The 24761-nt window shown below is 47.1% G+C and overlaps 2 protein-coding genes across 7 annotated transcripts in view; one reads left to right on the forward strand and one right to left on the reverse strand.

Annotated features, from left to right (window-relative positions):
* On the reverse strand, positions 1 to 7432 carry bbs1 (Bardet-Biedl syndrome 1). Its single transcript, XM_041973710.1, has 8 exons — positions 7400 to 7432; positions 6319 to 7166; positions 5467 to 5885; positions 4382 to 4564; positions 2267 to 2398; positions 1987 to 2093; positions 1720 to 1840; positions 1 to 1250 (listed from the first exon to the last, which is right to left on the reverse strand). Exons 3-8 carry the CDS (start codon positions 5860 to 5862, stop codon positions 420 to 422), a joined length of 1770 nt encoding a protein of 589 aa, XP_041829644.1. The 5' UTR covers positions 5863 to 5885; positions 6319 to 7166; positions 7400 to 7432; the 3' UTR covers positions 1 to 419.
* LOC121632325 (kinesin-like protein KIF20A) overlaps positions 4489 to 24761 on the forward strand; it is a 25110-nt gene continuing 4837 nt past the window's right edge. The window contains exons 1-22 of one of the 6 annotated variants that reach the window (XM_041973704.1): positions 7797 to 7848; positions 7886 to 8123; positions 8214 to 8320; positions 8391 to 8480; positions 8689 to 8808; positions 8895 to 9033; positions 9110 to 9294; positions 9372 to 9414; positions 9491 to 9627; positions 11598 to 11667; positions 11744 to 11855; positions 11930 to 12001; positions 12078 to 12224; positions 13904 to 14066; positions 14154 to 14441; positions 14513 to 14616; positions 15233 to 15323; positions 16142 to 16259; positions 16353 to 16414; positions 16534 to 16717; positions 16788 to 17066; positions 17179 to 17303. In XM_041973704.1, the coding sequence (XP_041829638.1) occupies positions 8216 to 8320; positions 8391 to 8480; positions 8689 to 8808; positions 8895 to 9033; positions 9110 to 9294; positions 9372 to 9414; positions 9491 to 9627; positions 11598 to 11667; positions 11744 to 11855; positions 11930 to 12001; positions 12078 to 12224; positions 13904 to 14066; positions 14154 to 14441; positions 14513 to 14616; positions 15233 to 15323; positions 16142 to 16259; positions 16353 to 16414; positions 16534 to 16717; positions 16788 to 17066; positions 17179 to 17303 (2634 nt within the window). In that variant the 5' untranslated portion in view covers positions 7797 to 7848; positions 7886 to 8123; positions 8214 to 8215. The other 5 variants (XM_041973709.1, XM_041973706.1, XM_041973703.1 and 2 more) reach the window with 5 other exon arrangements.

Below are 24761 nucleotides of genomic sequence, written 5' to 3' on the forward strand. Positions count from 1 at the left end.
CAGAGACAAAGATTTATTCACTTCCACAGACGGACCAGGTCTGGACTTGCTGGAGGACCAGATTTAATGAGGTCCATCCTCTTTCTCCTCCTCCTCTCTGACACATTTCTCTGTGTTTAGCCCAACCAGCCCAGATCTAATGAAGCACGAGGAAAGTCCTGCCACGACGGCGCTCCCGTCCCAGCATGCATCACAGCGTGATGGACCTCCACATGTCTGCAGAACTGATGACGCTACTTCGTTCTAACTGATGCCTGAAACTTAACGATATCTAATCATTACAGATCGAGTCTGGAGCTGATCCGGATCACAGCCGATCCTCTGGACTGTTCAGGGATCGGTTCTCTGACATCTGGCTTGTCAGACTGGAGACGTGGGGAAGAGCCCTACCAGGAACGCTCGTTCTACGCCTACATGGATCAGCTGAGCATCAGTCCTTCGCTGACGGGCATGTTGATGTGCGCCGTCAGCAGCGGCGAGCTCTTCCCCTCGTGCAGCACGAACACTTTGATGATGTCGGCGACGCCCCTGTCGCTGGTGCACTCCACGAAGGTCTCGATGGGGTAGATAAGTCCAGGAACCAGCAGCGGGATCCTCATGTACGGGTTCCTCATCCTGTACAGGTTCTCGTCATACAGGAAGCTGACGGCCAGGTTCATTACGGGCCGACACGCCGCTGTGTTCTGGACGTTCAGGGTCAGCTTGAAGGACGGACCCAGGCCCTGCACCACGGCGTTCATCTTGAGCGGCTCGGAGAGGCTGGAGGACATGGGCGTGAGGCTGGACTCCAGCGCCTTCACGTACGCCTTGGCGGCGGCCAGTCGGGTGCGGCTCAGGTCCATCTGGAAGGCGCGGTGCATGGCCAGGCCGCTTTCGCGCTCCCGCAGCGTCTGGTCCACATACAGCTTGGTCTTCTTGGGGACGTTGAGGCGGACACTCTGGGCCAGCGGAGGCCCGGGGGCGTTGTCCCGCTCGTCAAACACCGCCGTCCTCTTCAGGATCTTCACCATCAGGCCGCCCCCCTTTGTGGTCAGAATGAGGGTGCCGTCTTCACGGCCGTATCGCCCGAAGCAGATGCTGGTCACCGTGTCGGGCGTCTTGATGATGCTCAGCAGGTTCTTGTCCCGGTACAGATGCACCTCACAGTTAGCCAAGCCCACCAGAACTGCCTGGAAGCCCCTGGTAGGAAGGTCCATGGCGGCCATGGTGGTGATGGGTGCAGGGAGGACGGTCCTCCACAGCTTCTTCCCCTGAAGACACAAAGACAACAACTTTTATTCTAACCTCTCCGTGTTAAGAAGAAGACGAGGCGGTTGGTGTTCCTGCTGCTGTGGACACTGGATGTATGAAGGACAGATTTATCCTAACTGGCTCTACTCCGCCTGTTCCGGTCCTCGCCTGGCAACAGGGTGGCGGTCTGCCAGTCATCTAGCTGCTACTGAATGTAGGTGGATGGTGGACACCCTTTGTCCTGTCTCCACCAATGGGTCTGGCTTGGTTCGGTAAACCCTGATCCCTGTTGTGTTTCCATAGCAACTGTATCCTTACCTGGTAGGCGGAGCAGCAGCCAGAAAGCAGTAGACATACGTCAGCTACTGAAGTTTTCTGGGCTTTAAGGTCTTTATTAATATATAAAGACTTCTAAGTCTGACTCCTGGGACAGCTGACAAAGACATAAGCTGCTTTCAGCTTCTGAGGTCATGTGATCTTGTGGTTTACCTTCTGCGTGAAGCCCTGCAGGCTCTCATCGGTGCAGCCGACCACCACGTTCTTCCCGATCCTCACCAGGCCAACTGGGTGAGACGACAGCTCGATGCAGTACTTCGGTTTGTCCGACTCCCTGAACAGCAGCAGAACAAACATCCGTCAGCTCTGATTGGTCCATTCTTCACACTACAGCCTGTAAGAGCAGGTCTACCGGACCAGGTGAGGCTCAGAGTAGAGACTTGACAGGAGGAGCTCGGCTTCTCTCCTCAGGTGTCTCACCTGCGCAGGATGTAGATGTTTCCATTGCGACACGCCACCGTGATGCGAAACTCCACGTCAAACTGACCTGTCACGTCCATCGTGGTGGGAGCAGCAGGAAGTGACATCTGTGATGGGAACACAGAGATGTTTTTACTTACTTATACCACAGGACTTTTATTTTACATCAGCTTTTATACCGAGAGAATGGGGCCCAGTATGAATCCCTGAGGTACACCACAGTCAGGCTTAGGTGAACAGAACCAGTTCAGACCAGTTTAGACCCCTGATGGGACTTTACCTTGGAGAGGATGATGAAAGCTTCAGGGTCCAGGACGAAGACTTCGCAGCTTTCTGTGCCGATAACCAGACAGCTGACCCCGTCCTCGTCCGCCGTGCTCTTCTTCAGAGTCCCGATGCAGGTGATGACCGTCTGAAAGGTCAGCACCAACAAACAGAAGCCACATGTGAGGCTGATGTGATTGTTGCTGACGGCCCCGCAGGCTGTAATAAGCTATTTAACGTCTTGATGTAAAAAAAATCTCATTTTAAAACCACAGACAAAGGGACAGATCCAGTTAGATCTCATGTGCTTGAGATGGGAAAGAGCCATATATAGGTCCTATAAGTACTCGATCAATAACTCACGCAGACTCAGGTTGTTTGGTGTGAGCGGGGAGCTCATGACAACTTTAGATGTGATTACCCATGACGGGTAAACCAAACTACCCATCCCTTAGCTCAAACTACTCATCCTTTAGCTCAAACTACTCATCCCTTAGCTCAAACTACTCATCCCTTAGCTCAAACTACTCATCCTTTAGCTCAAACTACTCATCCCTTAGCTCAAACTACTCATCCCTTAGCTCAAACTACTCATCCCTTAGCTCAAACTACTCATCCCTTTGCTCAAACTACTCATCCCTTAGCTCAAACTACTCATCCCTTAGCTCAAACTACTCATCCCTTAGCTCAAACTACCCATCCCTTAGCTTAAACTACTCATCCTTTAGATTAAACTACTCATCCCTTAGCTCAAACTACTCATCCCTTTGCTCAAACTACTCATCCCTTAGCTCAAACTACTCATCCCTTAGCTTAAACTACTCATCCTTTAGCTCAAACTACTCATCCCTTAGCTTAAACTACTCATCCCTTAGCTCAAACTACTCATCCCTTAGCTTAAACTACTCATCCTTTAGATTAAACTACTCATCCCTTAGCTCAAACTACTCATCCCTTAGCTCAAACTACTCATCCCTTAGCTCAAACTACCCATCCCTTAGCTTAAACTACTCATCCTTTAGATTAAACTACTCATCCCTTAGCTCAAACTACTCATCCCTTAGCTCAAACTACTCATCCCTTAGCTCAAACTACTCATCCCTTTGCTCAAACTACTCATCCCTTAGCTCAAACTACTCATCCCTTAGCTTAAACTACTCATCCTTTAGCTCAAACTACTCATCCCTTTGCTCAAACTACTCATCCCTTAGCTCAAACTACTCATCCCTTTGCTCAAACTACTCATCCCTTAGCTCAAACTACTCATCCCTTTGCTCAAACTACTCATCCTTTAGCTCAAACTACTCATCCCTTTGCTCAAACTACTCATCCCTTAGCTCAAACTACTCATCCCTTAGCTTAAACTACTCATCCCTTAGCTCAAACTACCCATCCCTCAAACCCATCACAGCCAGCCTGGCTCAGAATCTGAAGGGCGCTCGCTGTGAATATAGTGTTGCCTTCAGGGACGCGGTAGAAGCTGTCCTTCCTCCCACGTCTGTAACCCTTCTTAACAAACTACCTTATAAGAGTTTACTGATCATTTAAGTGTTATTTGCACCTTTGATCAAATTTCAGGGATTTGATTTGTTAATGCATTATTTCATTATTTTATTGGTTTCATTCCGTGGAACTGGTGCTGACTCCTGTAGTACCCATTGCATACCTCTTATATTTAATTATTCAGATTACTGACGTGCAGTGGTCCGCTTGGTTTCCTGGTGGTACCTGTCTGTTACCTGTCGTACTGCCTGCATCACAGCTGTCTTCGGCTGATTTCTGGGTTCATTTCAGATGAATAAGTGAACCTCACCTTGTGTTTGAGTCTAGCAGCTGCTACATAGTCCTACTGGACGGAGTCCCACAGGGAACATTTCTAGGCCTCTTTGGGTTAAAACTTCACATGGAAAAACTCAACACATTAAATATCAGTAAGGAAATAAAGTTAAACATCTCTTTTTGATGCCAGAAGAAATTTTCTAAGAGGAAAATAAAAAAAAGACTGCAACAGAAATAATTTCAGGGTTTTAACCATCAAGATAAATCTTGTGTTTGATGGATCAGATGTGACTGAAACCATCAGAAACCAGGACCACCGCTGCCGTCATGGGCGCCGTGATGCGGGGATTACCTGCCGCCTGATTGGCTGCTGTTTGTGCAGCTGCACGAAGTCATCCATGTCGTCTCCGTCCAGAGACAGGAACCTGAGGGAGCGGACGGACAACGGGACGTCGGCCTTCGTCCTGATGCTCTCCAACATCTCTTTGAGGGTCAGGGGGTCGATCTGACCCTCCCTCACCTGCTGCCACACGTCCTGAACAATCAGATCACAGGTACAGTCACAGGTGTGTTGATGATGCAGTCATGTTTCTGTGAGTTTATCATGATGTCCACAAAGTGTCATGTGATCCCTTCACCCTGTGGTGTCATTTCTACAAGTCAGGAAGGAGTAAAAACGTAGTTTTACTTCCAGTAACGCATGAAAACTAACTGAAGTTGTACCAACAATGACGATGAACAACATGACTTTATTAAAAGCAAGAATATTTTATACACCGTGAAACCCTGTTTGGATCCAGTGGATCATCCTCTACTAACTGGACTGGTCCAAACACTAAGGGTCAAACCTCCAACTCACTCACAGTACGACGGACTGCGGCGTCCATCCAGGGGGGTGTGCACGGAGGGATTACACTCACACATGAAACACATAGTCGGCTGGTGTTTGCTGAGAAAACCGTTTGATAACCGGACGCGTGAAAGTATGAAGGCAGTGACGACTGGATAAAGCTGTTCCTCAGGTCCGAACAGAGCCGGTAAAATGCTTTTAAACGCGGCTCCTCCTGCCTGGAATGACCTGGAAAAGGACCTGGACTGAAGGAGCTGGTTTTAAATCCAGGGTAGAAGTAAAGTTACCTGTCCTAGGTACTTTCTCTATGATGTGTTCCTGTGTGTGAGTTTTTAGTTTGGTTGCCTCTGGCTGTAATTTCTCTGGACCAGGACAATTTTAAAAAGAGATTTTTTCATTTTGCTTTAATTTTCTGGTTAAATAAAAACGGTTTCTGTCAGCTTAAAGGAATCGTCAGCAACTGACCAATGGCTGGGATGTAAAACTAATGTAATAATAATGAAAGGAAAAAGACTTGCAGTAGTTTAATGTCCCCACATGGACCAGAGTCCCCATATGTCGTATTTTAATGACACGCACACACATACCTGCTCCAGCGTGTTGACCTCCAGACTGGGCAGCGTGAACTTGAAGAAGGGCCGCAGGTTTTTGTAGACATAGATGCAGGGTCCAGAGGCCACGGCCACGGCGGGGATGCGAGGCTCATGCAGGTCCATGAAGAACGCCACGAGGCCAGCGGGCAGGTCCAGCAGAGTACTCTCGCTCATCAGGGCCGTACCTCGGTACACCTTCAGCTTCATGCCGGACGAGCCGGTGCCCAGGTCCCCGACCACCAGCCGGCTCTCCCCATCTCCACTCAGGTCTGCCAGGTCCACACAGGACGAGAAGGTGTAGAGACCAGCCACCGGGTCATGGTGGGCGTCCAGCCACTTCCCCCCATCACCGCTGGATTCCACAGAAGACATGACGGCAGGACGGGACATATGGCGACGTCTGACAGGAAGAGCTGCTCAGGAGATGAAGACATCAGAGCGACATCATCAGTCACATACGCTGTCATCCCAGACTTATCAGTATCTATCTATCTATCTATCTATCTATCTATCTATCTATCTATCTGCCCCATGGTAGATTCACAGAGCGTGCACTAACAGAAAGGTTTCATCAGCCAGCTGGATCTGGGGTGATGCTTATTCTGTAATCTTATATTTTGTCATCTATTACCACCTCCCTTCCTCCCAGAGTGTTACTGTGCAGACATGTGTTGGCATGGTAACCACACTGTCTTCAGTAACGGAGTATTTTACTTTAACAGCAATAAAACGTCACATGCAGCAGAGACATGATGAACGTAGGCCTGCTCACCTGCTGCAGGTGTCAGCAACACAGGATTTAAAATCTTATAATCAACACATAATCCCCCGCCCTCCCCGTCTCACCGTTGCCAAGGAAACCAGGTCACCGCGTCTCTTCGCAGCCGCCTTTTTCAGCCTTTTCTTGCGGTTTTCAGCGAAGTTCTACGACGCTGCTTCCAGAACCAGGTCCGGGAGAGTTCGACAGAGTCCGAGTAATCCAGATCAGGTACTAAACCCGCACTAGTTGCTGCCTCTGACGCTTTAATCCACAAATCCGCTTCCAGCTCGCGCTTCTTCCTGTTCTTCACCGCCGTCCCTGTCTGATGACGTCACTAATACCCACCGGGTTTTACCATTTATTTCTCTGCTTTTTTTTTTTTTTTTCAAAATGAAAATTAACATTAAAATCTCTTCAGTTGAATCTGTTATCAAAGAATTATTCAGGTTACCCAATTTTATATAAATTTAAATGTGATTTTAAGGTGCTGGAGCCACAGATGTTTTTATTTTATGGAGTCATAAGGGATGGATTCCATTCATTGATGGTTCTATTCGGAGATTAACATTAGAAATGGAAATGGGACTGCTCCCTTCTGGGGATCTTTCAGTTTTAGGACTGTCCGTCCCCTGGTCAGCCATTCAGGGTGGGTCCATCCCTCAGCAGCTGGGTCAGCTAGGTGATCCTGGAGTGGAGTTAGTGTCTTTAACCAGTAGCTCCGGGCCAGGTGCTGGCCAGTTCAATTAACCTGAGAATCTTTGCTGGACATCTGTCAGCCTGATGGTTACTGGACCTTGTCCAGGGAGGGAGCTGTGGTCCACTCTTAGTTCTTTTAATCACTGTGCTTCTCTGTCATGTGATGCCTCCTTCTCCCACATGTTTTCAGTATTGTTCAGTCTCCAGCCTTGGTGGGTTAGCGTGGTTTTACCTGCCACTGGGAGGACAGTGTAGCTGGGTTAGTGGAAAACAGCAGGTTTATTTTCCTGGCCTCTACTGAATTTGGTGCTCAATTAAAACCAAACTTAATTACTTATTTGACTCTAACCCCAAAAGTAATAAAACCAAAAGCCAAGGTAAACTGCTTTGCAAATTAGGATTGTTGTTATTGATCAAATAATACAATTTATGATAAACAAGAAATGATATGCCACAGTCATTCCTCCTCACGGTTAAAGTTCTTCATCAAAGCGGCTGTGTTCAAAGCATAGCCTGTATGGTTCAAAGTTAAAAAACAAGAAAAAAAAAGTGGAATCTCTCGCGAGACCATAACTCCAAATCCAAGCGAGATCAATGACGCCTACTTGTTTGCGGCACGTGATTGGTCCAGCGGCTTCGTTTTAAAAGGAAACCGCGGAGAGACGTTAGCTAATGTTAGCTTCAGTTGTCGTTGCTTTTATAATAAAAAACAGTTACGGTGGAATAAAAGAAACTGAGAGTGAGTTATAATCTACCTGGTTTATACAATTATAATTTAATGTGCCGTTTTATTCGTGTAAAAACGTCAAAATTAATTAAACAAAAACTCGAATTCAGTTATCTGGATGTGGCTAATGCTAATGCAAACAACATTAGCTGTAACCCAATTCAGTGTCTGCACACTTCGGAGCGTGCAGACCGTGAGTTGGGAGACGGCTACAGTAAAATAACTTGGAGGTCAGTTGTTGCTTTCTGTGACTCATTTATTTTTTTGCATTATTTCTTGGAATCGGTCGCACTGTATTTGACTACCATCTGAACTGTTTTTGTGTTTATAGTTAACTCTGAAAGTTATGCAAAACTCCATAGAAATGTAATTGGATTATTAGACACTTGAGCAGGATCGTGCCTGAAGATTTATTTTAAATTTTCGGGCTTCAAAGCGGCAGAAAGCCCACCAGTCCTGCATTCATATGTCAGAGTAAATGCTATGAGTAAATGTCCTGGTTTTCTCAGATGTGGGGGGCTGGCTGTGGTTAAAGATGTGGTGTCTGTGTGTAAGCAGGGATGATGGAGTCATGTTTAGCCGGGATGCCCAACAGGGTAGGACCAGTGGAGGTGGAAGACATCAAGAGAGACCTGCTGAATGAATTTGCAGCTGTACCAGCACAGGTGGGTTAACCTGTCGGCCTGTGAGTGATGAGGATGATGATGGTGACTGATGTTACTCTTCTGGTTTCAGGACAGTTTTCAGTCAGAAACGGAGAACCTGCAGGTGTACCTGAGGGTTCGCCCGTTTACTGCAGCTGAAAACGACAACGGAGAGTCACAGGTAACGCAAACAGGTCACTGAGCACCTCATCAGAGCTGACAACCATTATTTCTGAGAGTCCTAATAGAATGGTAGGAGAAACACTGAAGAGGTTGTGAGACATGTCAGGGTTAGGTGTTGGCTTCCTGTCATCTGGACACAAGTGACCTGAGAGTGTGGACACCTGTCCAGCTGGCAGTAGCAGGTCTGAACCTGTCTTCCTCTGCAGGACTGTGTGACCATGGAAGGCTCTGACACTGTGGTCCTCAAGGCTCCCCACAGCTGTCCGTCAAACCGTCAGAGTGAGAAGCCCCTCCAACAGATGGTGCAGAGGTTCACCTTCACACAGGTACCTGTCCCACCTGAACACACCTGTTTGTTTCTGCTGGTTGTCTCTGCAGCACTCTGAGGCATTTTTAACGTTGTGTCCCCCAGGTGTTTGGTCCAGAGGCCAGTCAGAAGACAGTGTTTGATGGTTCTGTTCGTGGTTTGGTCCGAGACGTTTTACAGGGAGGAAACTGTCTGGTTTTTACCTACGGAGTCACCAACGCTGGGAAAACCTTCACCTTCCTTGGTCAGAAAACTGGTCTGATCCAGTCCGTGTAAGTCTCTGTCTACACCGTCTCACAGTCTGTCTCCGCCTATCTCAGGTCCAGAACACGACTCGGGTCTACTGCCCAGGTCCCTGTCGGTCATCTTTAACAGTGTGGAGGGCCGCCTGTACGGCCGCGGCGACCTGAAGCCTCAGCGCTGTCGAGACTTCAGCAGGCTGACTCCAGACCAGCAGGCGGCAGAGAACAGCAACAAGAAGAATCTACTGAGGCTGTTCAAAGAGGTGAGCAGGGCCACAGAAAGTACGCCATGGTAACGTGGTGCAAGCTATGCTGAGGTGTGTCTGCTGTCTGTCTGCAGAGCGACAAGAGTCTGACGTCTGGAAGGTCGGCGTTCCTGGAAGGTCTGTACATGTTGGAGTCGTCCTGCTCCAGGTTGGAGTCCTGACTCATCCTGTTAATGTGTGTCCGTGTGTCCAGGCTCATCTGTCAGCAGCGTTAACAGCGTCTCTGAGGCCGACAGTTTCTGTCTGGACGTCTCCTCCAACGTTCGTTTCTCTGTTTGGGTCTCGTTCTGCGAGATTTATAACGACAACATCCACGACCTGCTGGAACAGGTAGCTAACACACTATCTTCTGTCCGGTGGGAGCTGAAAAATTCATTTTTCTTCTTACAAACAAGACAAATGTTGACCAAACTGAACGAAGGGGGACAGCTAATGAGGGCCTGTGAACCTCCAGGGACCAGAACCAAACCTCCAAGATGAGTCATCCCAACTAAACAAAACATAAACAAGCTTACATTCAATAACATGGACAAACTGGGACAGTGTGTAAGATAGAAATACAAACAGAATTAACATATTGATTGATCATGAAGGTATGGTATTCCCAGTAGGAGATAAACAACATATATCAGGAGTCCAGGTCTGGTAGACGGCGGCCCACAATCCCCTGAGCTGTCCTCACCAGCCGGGCTAAGCTCCTCTGGTCCTGTGCAGCTGCCGTACCGTCACTCTGAGACACAGGATGCTCTCCATGGAGGTTCTGTAGAAGTTCACCAGCACCTGAAAAGAATCCCGTCGCTTCACCTTCCTGAGGAAGAAGACGTGGTTAAAGTCTCCATCCACGATCCCAGCCGCCTCTGGATCACGATCATCTGCCCGGTGATCAGGCAGAACCGCTCCTCCAGCGCTAGCTTAGCATTAGCTGGTGAGGTATGCAGACCGCTATGATCAGGACCAGCTGAGTTCTCTAACCAGTTTAAACTGGTCTGCACTTCACTGCCAGATGTTCCAGGTCGGGGAGCAGAAGGTTCCAGTAATGTTCGTAGCTGTACACCACCAGTTGTAGACGTACAGCTCCAAACCTGAAGCTGCAGTCCAATCGGCACGGAGCAGAGAGAGTCCTGCTAGCTCCACCGCTACGTCGGGGATGTTGTTGTCCAACCAGGTCTCGGTGAAGGTTGCCACACAGCTGTCCGTCCTACGTGAGACGATCCTCAGACAAATTTCCACCAGTGTGTTGGTGACAGACGTGGCGAGGGCGAGGAAACTGGGCAGAGCCGCGGCGTGCCCACGCTGCCATCTTCCTGTCTATGACTGATTCTAGTTTAGGACTGAAACCGTTTGGTAACTCGGTTATAATGATCTCAACATTAAAGTACAATCAAATTAAATATGTTTAACTAACACGTGGCCACAAGTTAATGATTTCGTTCCACACGTTAGTGATCTGTGGCCTGCGACAGCAGAGGGAGTTTAGAGCGGAGAAGGAAGGAGCGCCAGATCTGCAAACCTTCCCTGATGTAGTTGTCTGCAGGAAGTTCCCACAATTCCTGCCGTGAATTTCAGGCCCTGTTCAGGGTGAACTGTGTTTGCAGACAGCGAATTCTGGACGTCTTCCTGAGTCCACGTGTCACCGGTCTGGGCCAGTTTGTCCTACTTGGGCCACAACCTCCCGTCTGCGTTGTGTGTTAACCAGGACACCGACGGGTGGAGTATTTATTCTGGCACAGAATGACAAACAGAAGTTCAGCAGCATGAACAAACCTCTCCACAGCCGACCTCAGCACCCCGAGGAGCCAACTCCTCCTCCACACTGAGGCTGCGCACACTGATGTCATCACAGGCGACATTAAAGTAACTAAAAGGCCCAAAATTATTCTCAATGGAAAATTAAGTAAAAGACAATAAGATTTTTCTTTAAAAAGTTTAGAGAAGTAAATCAATACAAAAATAAAAGAATAAACCTAAAAATGAAGGATATTTGGTGGAATGCAGTACAGTCCCAGCTGCTTTTACAGCAGAAGATCACCAGCATCCAGCCTTGTCCCAGCATACAGAGATTCCTCCTGATTCTCATATCTTCTGATATTATAAACTGTAGATGGTGGATCTTCAAAGTCTGAGTAATAAATGAATCTGATTAGTTGTTAAATGACCCTCCAGGTGTTTTTGGTTTGTACCAGGTACTTTTCCAGCCTTTTGTTGCTCCTGCTCCAACTTTTTCCAGACGTGTTGCTGCATCAGATTCAACACGAGTGTCACACAAAATTAAAACTAAAACAGGGATCTGTAATGTTCAGGTTCCCAATGGACACAAGAGGACGGTGCTGCGTTTGTCTCAGGATGTCAAAGGAAACTCCTTCATCAAAGGTAACGTTTCTATTTTCAGACAGTCGGGGGTCCTCCAGGTGTGTTGAGGTGTGTGTTGATGTGTGTTGTGTGTCAGACCTGCGCTGGGTCCAGGTGAGCAGCTCTGAGGAGGCCTACAGAGTGATGAAGATTGGGAGGAGGAACCAGAGCTTCTCCTCCACCAGACTAAACCATCTGTCCAGCAGGAGGTCAGCATGACTCAGCGTTTCTGTCTGAACACTCCTTCTGCATCTTTAACTCTTTTTTTTTTTCTGTCCTGCAGCCACAGCATCTTCTCCATCCGTATCCTGCGGGTCGACGACGTGGGCGTTCCCAGAGTCCTTGGCGTCAGCGAGTGAGTATTCCTCCCTGCGGGCAGGTGTTAAGCTGCAGGCGTGGATGTGGACCATGACTCCGTGTTTTGTGTTCAGGCTGGCTCTGTGCGACCTGGCCGGCTCAGAGCGCTGTTCTCGGACCAACAACACCGGAGAGAGGCTGAAGGAGGCCGGGAACATCAACAGCTCTCTGCTGACGCTCGGCAAGTGCATCAGCGCCATGAGGCTCAACCAGAACGCCAAGTAAGCTCACAAACATCCCCAAACCTACCAACCATTCACAGCTCTGCAGAGCCTCACAAAGCTTTATTTTCTCATTACTCATTTCTCCACAAGGAGGCGCTCCAGAGCTTTGAGTCAGATAAATCAGATAACATCCACAATCATTGGAAAAATGGCTTGGTGGAGTTCTGAGTGCTTCTAGTGCTTCTTCTACCTGTCCAGCATGGCGGCGGCAGAATGATGGTCTGGCTGCTGTGTTGTACCAAACAAATTTGCTTTGCCAAGAGGAGCTTTATGGGTGTAAGGCTCCTCTTGATCATCTCATTTTTTATTTTTAATCTTATTTATTCATTTTGGATGATGGAATTGTAATCTTGTGGGACCTGACCGGAGAGGACAGAAAAAAGGAGAATAATCAACAGAAGTAAAAAGGAAAGTGGAGCGTCCAGCAGATGGAAACAACGAGCTTCAGTCCAACCTAACAGCAGACAAGCAGCTGCTACACCTGTACAGAAACACAGCAGAGAATTTCCTACAGCTTTTACAGGTAAACTAAGCAGACAATCATCAGGAGTTCCTAAAAAAAGCCAAGACAGCAACAACATGTATCACAACAACAACCAAAGAACCAGAAACACACACACCTGAACCAAAGCATCTCTCAGTGTATAAACTGGATACCTCAGTGCTGAGTCAGCATGCAGAGGATGAGGAGGATCAGAGATGAGGCCACGCCCCCACGGAGGCTAGAGGCAGACTAGGGCGGACCAGAGACCCGGGCCATCAGCAGCAATCCTGGAGCAACAACCTAAACCCCCCCACCACGAAGACCACCCCGGACCCACCATGAGGGCAGCAGAGGAAGACCACAGAGCCCCCCACGGTCACGGGGCCCGGGCACCGGCCATCCAGGGTGGCCAGAGTGAAGGGCCCCGCGCGACCACCTGACACGAGCCAGCATCCACCCCAATGTTCCAGCTGCATACCTCAGGAACCTTCCTCCACCCCTTACCATCCACCCCGTAACCCCTCACTCAGCCTCCCCGGCACTGTCCCACCTAATAGTCTCCCCTCCATCCACGTCTGTCTGCCCCCCCCCACCAGCTCACCTCCCTCCACCACACAAACTCTCGCGCTCACACACACACACACCCTCCTACCATGCTCCATGGGAAACACCCCCAGCGAGAAAGAGTACAGCGAGCCCCAAATCTAGCCCCCTTCACCACACCCAAATGCAGCATACTGGGCACTCCCCAGGGCCAGTGGCCCCCCAGCAGTGCAGCAGTTTCTGAAGACTCACGCCGCCATCCTCCACGAGGGCGTCACGCATGGGTGGCTCTCGATGCCTCCATGTCCCCCCGTCATAGCAGAGAAATGGTGGATGTTTTGGGCTTGTTATGCCGTTAACGTGTTAAAAACATTAAAGCAATGAATTACATAAATTAGTTATCTCCGTTAACGCTGTATTTTTGATGGGGGGGCGGGATCTGTGGCACTGTGCCACTTATAGGTCCATGTGTGGGAAACCCTACATTTAATCTGACTACATCAGATTTTTCTTTAAATCTTTACCGAAATACAGCATTGTTATACCAAACGGAAAACGTGGAGACATTCAGACTTTGTCCAGTGGGTCCAGTTAAACTGGGCAACTGGGCGGAGGGGGTCTGACGGCCTTCTGGTTCCCATGTCTGCAGGTTCCAGCACCATGTTCCCTTCAGGGAATCCAAACTGACCCACTTCCTGCAGTTCTTCTTCTGTGGTGCCGGCCGCGTCTCCATGGTGGTCAACATCAACCAGAACTCATCCTGCTTCGACGAGACACTCACCGTCCTCAAGTTCTCCGCCCTGGCGCAGAAGGTGGGCGCACACACTTGGTGGTGGACATGTGTCACCGCTTTCCCTCCCTCCTCTCACTGACTTCACCTCTGCTGCTCACCTGTCCAGGTGTTGGTGCTGAACAGCAGACCTGCCAGCCTGGATGACCAGGCCCCGCACAAGGCGGCCATGGAGCTGTCAATCATCATTGATGAGGCGGACCAGCGCAGGAACATGGCAGGGAGGGGCAGTAGGAGCTCGCTGGTTGCCTGGGAGACCAGGCTGGAGGATGTGCAAGAGGATGAGGATGGAGAGGAGTGGGAGGAAGACGAAGAGGAGGAGGAGAGTCTGATGGAGGGAACAGTTCTGGAGGCTGGAGGAGAAGAGGACCAGACGATGGAGGAAGAGGAGCAGAACGTAAGGCTTGTGATTGATGAGTGTTGAGTGTTCATTGATTGATTGACTGATTGATTGTGTATGTGTGACAGTCGGACCAGGAGGCGGCGCTGCGTTTGGTGCTGGAGGCTCAGATCAGAGAAGAGGTCCACGATGAGTTTATGGAGCTTTTCAACAAGATGAAGAATGACTACAGGTAAGGAGCGTCGTGTTCACATGACCAGCTGATGGAGGCGCCGCAGTCACATTAGAGCCTTCTTTTAACCTCTCGTTCTGGTTTGGCTTGTTACCGGAGGAGCCCAGTAGGGGGCACGTTAGAGATTCCCAGATAGAGAGGCTGAATCTGTAGGATGGAAACACGATAACCAGGGAGACGATACAGGAGGCCGGTCTTGCTTATTATGACCAAAAGAAGCATGGCTAGTGTTTCATAACATCTGTGATGACCGGTCTTCTGTCCACATGACCTGTCACAGCAGAACACAAGTGTTGAGCTGTCAAGCAAGTAGATATCCATCTCCACATGTGGGTTAGCCGTCTAACTGCAGATCTATAGGTATGATCTTCAGAAATAACGTCACACATGTTAAAGAGCAAACTGAATCAATTCATGGAGGTGGGACGTCTCCACAGTTAGACTCTGTTAACATGCATTGACAGACGGCCGCGGTGAACGCGCTCGTGATTCTTTTACCTTGTCCTGTCCAGCATGGTGGCGGCAGAATGATGGTCTGGCTCATGATCAGAGGCGGCCGCGGTGAACCGTGATTAAAAGCGAGTATGTGCTTGTCTGTGTCTTTGGTGTGTTTCAGCGAGCGTCTGGAGAAGGAGAGGGAGATCCTGGAGGAGCGAGCTGAGAAGAGGCTGGAGATCTTGCAGCGCCTCCTCAGTAAGAACAGAAAGGTAAGGAAAACACACATCAGAGCTGATCAATAACTGATCCTTAACTCATCCATAACTGATCCTTAACTAATCAATAACTGTTCCTTAACTCATCCATAACTGATCCTTAACTAATCAATAACTGATCCTTAACTAATCAATAACTGTTCCTTAACTCATCCATAACTGATCCTTAACTAATCAATAACTGTTCCTTGACTCATCCATAACTGATCCTTAACTAAACAATAAATGATCCTTGACTCATCCATAACTGATCCTTAACTCATCCATAACTGTTCCTTAACTCATCCATAACTGATCCTTAACTAATCAATAACTGTTCCTTAACTCATCCATAACTGTTCCTTAACTCATCCATAACTGATCCTTAACTAATCAATAACTGTTCCTTAACTCATCCATAACTGATCCTTAACTAATCAATAACAGTTCCTTAACTCATTCATAACTGATCCTTAACTGATCCTTAACTAATCAATAACTGATCCTTAACTCATCCATAACTGATCCTTAACAAATCAATAACTGTTCCTTAACTCATCCATAACTGATCCTTAACTAATCAATAACTGTCTCTTAACTCATCCATAACTGATCCTTAACTCATCCATAACTGATCCTTAACTCATCCATAACTCATCCTTAACTAATCAATAACTGATCCTTAACAAATCAATAACTGTTCCTTAACTCATCCATAACTGATCCTTAACTCATCCATAACTGATCCTTAACTCATCAATAACTGATCCTTAACTAATCAATAACTGTTCCTTAACTCATCCATAACTGATCTGCTTGCGGCTGGTTGCCAGGAGGAGCAGGACGCCATGTTGGATGGCATCATCAGCTCGATGAGTGCAGACCTGATGAAGATCAGAGAGGATGCTGAGAGCGTGCACGACTGTCTGTCTGCAGACGTACACGCTGCAGGTACGGTGGCCTAGCGGGCGTCCAGCTGTTCTCCTGCTGCAGTGGTTCTCATAAAATTCAGCTTTTACCAGATAGTTTGTTTTGTTTTTGCAGAGCTGGAGGCACTGCGGTTGGAGAAGCAGCGGTCACATGACCAGCTGCAGGAAGCCATGCAGGTGGGAGGTTCCTCCCCAACACGTCGTCTTTCAGCCAAAGATCCAGATAAGGTTTCCTGACTTCTCTCCATCCGGCTCTCCTCAGAATTCAGCTGTTGTTTTCCTCCGCTGTTTTCCAGAAGTTATCTGAGCTGACGGAGGTCTGCCATCGGAAGGACGAGGTCATCGATAGACTGCAGCAGGCCGCGGAAAACACCACCCGAGACGGAAACGCACCTGCTCTGGAGGAGGAGGAAAGCCGGAAACGCCACTGTGATGCTGCTGAAGACAAAGAGGAGAGAGGAGAACCAGCCAAGAAGAGAGGTTCGTTCAGGGGGAGGAGCAGGAGCAGGGGTAAAGATGAAGGCTCTGAAAATGTGTTTGATGTTCGCAGAGGTTCTGGAAGAGGAGATCTGGAGACTGCTGGAGGAAAACGACCAGAAGGAGGAGACCATAAATGAGTTGAGAGAGAGGGAGGAGAGGAGGAGGAGGAGCCTGGAGGAGGAGCTGGAGAAGGAGAAGACCAGGCTGGAGGAGAAACTCCGGAAAAGGGAGGAGCAGCTGGAGAAGGAGAAGTTGAGGCTGGAGGAGGAGCTGAGAAGACGAGGGGAGGAGGTGGAGGAGCTTAAGAAGGAGCAGGAGTTCCTGGAGCAGAAGGTCCAGATGCTGTCAGGTAGAACCTGAACTTTGATCCAAGCTTTGCTCTTCACCATCACTGCCATTCTTTAAGTAACCGTCTCCCCTGTCTTCTCCTCTTCCTCCTCCTCTTCCTCCTATGTCTCCAGGTCTGGACGAGTGTCCAAACTGCGACTCGGTGTTTTCATCTCTGGAGATGGAGCAGAAGGAAACGTCCAAGCTGCAAAAGGAGAACAAAGCTCTGGTTAACGGCATCTTCCAGCTGCAGACAGAGGTACCATACCATACTATACCGTACCATACCATACTGTACCTTACCATACTGTACCGTACCATACCATACCATACCATACTGTACCTTACCATACCGTACCATACTATACCATACCGTACCATACTATGCCGTACCGTACCATACTATACCATACCGTACCATACTATGCCGTACCGTACCATTCCATACCATACCGTACTATACTATGCCGTACCATACCATACTGTACCGTACCATACTATACCGTACCATACCTTACCATACTATGCCGTACCATACGTACCATTCCATACCATACCATACCATACTGTACCATTCCATACCAGATTGTACCATACTATGCCATACCATACTGTACCATACCATACCATACCATACCGTACCATACATACTATACCGTACCATACCGTACCATACTATGTTGTACCATACCATACCATTCCATACCATACGTACCATACCATACTGTACCATACCATACTGTACCATACCATACCGTACCATACCATACTGTACCATACCATACCATACCGTACCATACTATGCCGTACCATTCCATACCATACGATACCGTACCGTACCATACTATGCCGTACCATACCGTACCATACCATACTATACCGTACCTTACCATACAATATGGTACCATACCATACATACCATACCATACAATATGGTACCATACCATACCATACTATACCGTACTATACCATACCGTACCATACTATGCCGTACCAGACTGCCGTACCATACCATACTGTACCGTACCATACCATACTATACCGTACCATACCATACTGTACCGTTCCATACCGTACCACACTATGCCATACCGTACCATACCATACCGTACCATTCCGTACCATTCCATACCATTCCATACCATACCATACTGTACCATACCATACCGTACTATACTATGCCGTACCGTACCATACCATGCCGTACCGTACCATACCGTACCGTACCATACTGTACCATACTATGCCGTACCATACCATACCGTACCATACTATGCCGTACCAAACCATACCATACTGTACCATACCATACTGTACCATACCATACTATGCCGTACCATACCATACTATGCCGTACCATACCATACCATACCGTACCATACCATACTATACCGTACCATACCATACTGTACCGTACCATACCATACCGTACCATACCATACTATGCCGTACCAGACTGCCGTACCATACCATACTGTACCGTACCATACCATACTATACCGTACCATACCATACTGTACCGTTCCATACCGTACCACACTATGCCATACCGTACCATACCGTACCATACCATACCGTACCATTCCGTACCATTCCATACCATTCCATACCATACCATACTGTACCATACCATACCGTACTATACTATGCCGTACCGTACCATACCGTACCGTACCATACTGTACCATACTATGCCGTACCATACCATACCGTACCATACTATGCCGTACCATACCATACTGTACCATACCATACTGTGCCGTACCATACCATACCGTACCATACCATACTATACCGTACCATACCATACTGTACCGTGCCATACCATACCGTACCATACCATACTGTACCATACCATACCATACCGTACCATACTATGCCGTACCATACCATACTGTACCATACCGTACCATTGGGGCAGTAATAACTACTCAGTTGCTTGCAGCCTGAATTCAGCAGCGTCTGTGGAGGCCTGTTAACGTTCTGCTGACTGAGGATTTTATCTGGTTTTAACGGTTTTAACGGTTTTTTATATCGTTTTAACTTTTTACCAGTCGAACGTTTAGCTCCCTTTTTACGGTGGAGAAGGATTGTTTTTAATTTTAACCAGCGAGTTCCTCGCTTTTTACTGTCAGCCGCCGACTGACAGCGTGGGAACGCTGCTGTCAACAAACCCCAGCCACTGCTAGCTATCGGTTTGAGATGGCTACCCTTCCGGATAACTGCTTGGAACCAAAAGACAAACTGATCACTAACCTGAGGGAAGATATCCGGAAGCTATCAGAAGAGCTGAGGTCCAAGAGTGAAATACTTAACTCTCTGCTGGATGTGGCCCACCAGCAGTCACTGTGCATAGCCTCGCTGAAATCGGCATTTCAGGACACCGTGCCATGGGATCTCGTTACCTCTCCCCGGCCTTCATCCAGCTCCACACCTAAAAGATCGCCACTCTGGTCCGAGGTAACATGCCGCACCAAGAAAACATCCGCCCTGGTTTTATCAAACCGCTTCGAGGTCCTGTCGGCACCGCCTCCTGACGAAGGGATGATATCCAGCTGCGCTGTCGGTCCGGAGCCGACCAACACTGCACCAGCCACCGGCTCTGCGCAGACCAAGGTGCCCGGTTCCCGGCGGTCATCCCGGGGCTCATCCTCCACAAAGCGGCGACAGCTCCTTAGAGCCGCGGTAAAGGAAAACGCCGCGTCTCGCCGCAGCCCCGCCCGGAAACACCCTGCCAGGGAAGGAGCTTCGTCTCCGCCGTCTGCTGCCTCTGATACCGCCGTGGTCTCTCCTCCTTTGGCTGCCGCCGCAGAGGCTCCCATGTTGGCTGCTGGTGCCGTGGATCCTGTGAGGCTGCCGGCTGGAGCTGGTCCTCGCGTGCTCGTCCTTGGTGACTCCATCGTTCGAAACATCCGCATGAACAGGTGCCACACATCCTCCCACTCAGGTGCAACAGTCAATGACATCTTCAACTCTGCCCACCAACTGACTCATAAACATCCCACAGCCTCAACTCTGGTAATACATGCAGGTACAAACGATCTCAAGTTCCAACAGTCAGAAACTTTGAAGGCAGATTTTATCAACCTCATCCACAACATCCAACAGCTAAATACACAGTGCATCATTTCTGGACCACTACCCTCACCACGTTTTGGAGACATTAAGTTCAGCCGAATTCGTCAACTCCACATCTGGTTAAAACATTACTGTCACTCCATTAATATCCCATACATTGATAATTTCACCACCTTTCTCAATAGACCGTACCTCTTCCAATCAGAGGGCCTTCACCTCAACTATGCAGGTTCTCAACTCCTTGCTCTGAACATTAATCTCACCCTTCAATCCTGCAAAGCTCTTTCAGACTGACAATCCGGTCAGAACACATCCTTTCCAGTTAACACCGTCTCTGTTACCCATCATATTCCAGTACACATCACCAGTAGAAATTATCAACATTCCCATTTACATTTTCGTAGCTCTGACAGATGTCTCCGTCATATACAAACAACTTCTGTATTAGATCCATCATCAACAACCCCAAAATTGGACTTACCTACAACTTTTAGAATGGCTCTTTTAAATGTAAGATCATTATCAAATAAATCTTTTATTATTAATGATCTGATTTTAGATAATAACATTGACTGTCTCTTTTTGACAGAAACTTGGCTTGGCGCTGATGCATCAGTTATTCTCACCGAGGCTTCCCCACCAAATTTTAATTTTTTATTTTCTATCAGGGGAGGTAAGAGGGGTGGTGGAACAGCTTCAATTGCTCAACGGTCATTATCCGCACAACCAATAATACTGACAAACTATTCTTCATTTGAGCATCATTCCTTTGTTTTTAGCAATCCGCCTATTTTAGCTATAACAGTTTATAGACCACCAAATCCTCCCTCTGGTTTTATTCAAGAATTTTCTGAGTTCTTATCTACCATACATATCAAATACAACAAGATTTTAATAACTGGTGATTTTAACCTACACATCGACAATAGTGGTAATCCCCATACCAGTGAATTTTTAAACCTTTTAAATAATATGGATTTTAAGCAGTACGTCACACAGTGTACACACAACAGGGGACACACCCTGGACTTGGTCATAACCTACGGCCTGTCCACTGGTGTGTCCTCTGTTGTTGACCTGGCTGTGTCAGACCACTACTGTGTATTTTTTAACATCACCAGTTTTAGCAAGCGGCAGGCCCCGGTGAGAACTGTGAGGAAACGGTATATTAATTCTGAAGTGGCTGCAAATTTTATTGACATTTTAAATCGAACTCCTGCTCAGATTTTATCTGCATCATGTGATTTTACTGTAGATAATTTTAACAGAAGACTGGCATCTGCCATTGACTCAGTAGCTCCACTTAAAACAAAAACATTAAAAACACAATCAAAAACTCCATGGAGAAATGAAGAAATTAGAAAAAATTGAAAAAAGGCTGCAGGAGAGCTGAAAGAAAATGGAGAAAAACCAAACTCACAATACATTATGAAATCTTACGTGAACAACTCAAAAATTACAATAAAACTGTTAAAGAGGCAAGAACACAATACTTCTCAAACCTAATTACAGATAACAAAAACAACCCCCAATTCCTTTTTAAAACCATCGACCTTTTAATAAATATTGGGGGTAACAAGTCCACCATGTCGCCATCAGCCAACGCATGTGAGAACTTTGCATGTCACTTCGGAAGTAAAATCAATGCTATTAGATCCAGTCTTGTATCACAACAAAATTTTAGTTTTAACAGATCTGAAGCATTGTTTTTAGCCAAAGAAACACTGGAGAGTTTTGTCCTGGTTGATGCAGAGATGCTTGGTCGAGTTTTCTCCCAGCTAAACCCAACAACCTGCCTTTTAGACCCCATTCCCACATCTCTTTTAAAAACATTTTATGGTTTCTTCGAGTCTGAGCTTTTAAAAATTGTAAACTGCTCTCTTCAGACAGGTGTCTTCCCATCTGCCTGTAAAACAGCTGTGGTGCGGCCTCTTCTGAAGAAGAGTAATTTAGACTGCAACATCCTTGACAACTACAGACCTGTATCCAATCTACCATTTTTAAGTAAAATTATAGAAAAGGTTGTTTATACTCAATTACATGGGTTTTTAAACAAACACAACATTTTAGAAAAGTATCAGTCTGGTTTTAGGACAAACCACAGTACCGAGACGGCCCTTTTAAAGATTGTCAGTGACCTTAGACGTAATTTGGACTCTCAGAAACTTAATGTCCTGGTGCTACTTGATCTTAGTGCTGCTTTTGATACAGTGGACCACCAGATTTTATTAGACAGACTGAGAAGTCTGGTGGGCCTCTCAGGTACTGTTCTTAACTGGTTTTACTCCTATCTGGCTGATCGAAAGTTCTTGGTGAGTATGGATACATGCTCTTCAGGAATCTATGACATAAAATGTGGGGTTCCCCAAGGCTCAATTTTAGGCCCAATACTTTTTAATCTTTACATGTTGCCACTTGGGGACGTCATCAGGAGACACGGCATTGACTTTCACAGCTATGCTGATGATACACAGCTTTACATCGCCGTGTCTCCTGATGACCTAGAGCCAGTTAACACCCTTTTAAACTGCATTTTAGACATAAAGTCATGGATGGCAGTGAATTTCTTGCAGCTCAACCAGGACAAGACTGAGGTTTTAGTCATCGGTCCTGAAGACAAGAGAGAGATAATTTCCTGCAGACTGAAAAACTTCAAACCCTCTCAGTGTGTGAGAAATCTGGGTGTCCTTTTCGACTCTGAGCTGAATTTTATTTCACACATCAGAAATGTCACAAAGACAGGCTTTTATCATCTTAAAAACATCGCCAGAGTTCGCCCATTTCTCTCTCTTGCCAGCACGGAGGTGCTAATGCATGCTTTTATTTCCAGCAGGCTAGATTATTGTAATGCCCTGCTCTCTGGTCTTCCCAAAAAGACTATTTCTAGTTTACAGTTACTGCAAAACTCGGCAGCACGAGTTCTGACGAGGACCGGGGGGCGGGAACACATTACACCGGTTTTAAAATCGCTGCATTGGCTCCCCGTGCGCTTCAGGATTGATTTTAAGGTTCTCTTACTTGTTTATAAATGTCGTAATGGTCTTGGGCCTTCTTATTTATCTGACTTGTTTTCAAATTATGAGCCCTCGCGGACCCTGAGGTCCTCTGGTACCGGCCTTTTAACTATTCCCAAAGTTAGATCTAAAACACACGGTGAGGCCTCGTTTCATCATTTTGGTCCTCAACTGTGGAACAGCCTGCCAGAGAGCCTCAGGGCTGCAGAGACTGTTGATGTTTTTAAGAAGAGGCTCAAGACCTTCCTTTTTAGTTTAGCCTTTTGATTTGACTTTATTCATTTTCTGTTATTTATCTCATCTTATCTTATCTTATCTGTCTCATTTATCTATTTTATTTTATTATATTTTATTATAGCTTCTTAACTGTTTCCCTATTTTATCGTTGTTTTAACTGTTTTAACATTTTTAACATTTTTAACTCCAGTGTTTCTTTATGGGGATCCTAAACTCTGGGAGTCAAGCCTGCTTGGTCTGCCCTCTGCAAACATGGCTTGACTGGCTCCTGGTGTAAATGGGTCCCCAAAAATGCCGTTTCCTCACAGCAGCGCCAAGCCAAAGACAGATATTAAGAGTTTGTGTGTGTGTGTGTGTGTGTGTGTGTGGATGGGTGAGGGGGGGGGGGGGGGGGGGGGTGTTTAATCTGTCACATAACTGGGTGTGTAAAGGGCTTATTGTTTTTGTTCTGTGATTTTCTTTTTTTTCATTTTAATATGCATTTATACTATGTAAAGCACTTTGTGTTGCCTTTGCATGAAAAGCGCTTTATAAATAAAATTTGATTTGATTTGATACCATACTATGCCGTACCATACTATGCCATACCATACCGTACCATTCCATACTGTACCATACCGTACCATACCATACTGTACCATACCATACCGTACCATACCATACTGTACCATACCGTACCATACCATACTATGCTGTACCATACTATGCCGTACCATACCGTACCATTCCATACTGTACCATACTGTACCATACCATGCCGTACCATACCGTACCATACTGTAACATACCATAACATACCGTACTGTACCATACTATGCCGTACCATTCCATACGATACCATACCGTACCATACCATACCGTACCATACTGTACCGTACCATACTATGCCGTGCCATACCATACCGTACCATACCATACCGTACCATACTATGCCGTACCATACCGTACCATTCCATACCATACTGTAACATACCATAACATACCGTACCGTACCATACTATGCCGTACCATTCCATACGATACCATACCGTACCATACTGTACCGTACCATACTATGCCGTGCCATTCCATACCATACCATACTGTACCATACCGTACCGTACCATACTATGCCGTACCATACCGTACCATTCCATAACATACCGTACCATACTGTAACATACCATAACATACCGTACCGTACCATACTATGCCGTACCATTCCATACGATACCATACCGTACCATACCATACCGTACCGTACCATACTATGCCGTACCATTCCATACCATACTGTACCGTACGATACCATACTGTACCATACCGTACCGTACCATACTATGCCGTACCATACCATACCGTACTATATTGGACTACCATACCGTACTACCAGGGCTAATGGAAGGAGG

The sequence above is a fragment of the Melanotaenia boesemani genome, chromosome 21 (assembly GCF_017639745.1).
Source record: "Melanotaenia boesemani isolate fMelBoe1 chromosome 21, fMelBoe1.pri, whole genome shotgun sequence".
NCBI lineage: Eukaryota > Metazoa > Chordata > Actinopteri > Atheriniformes > Melanotaeniidae > Melanotaenia > Melanotaenia boesemani.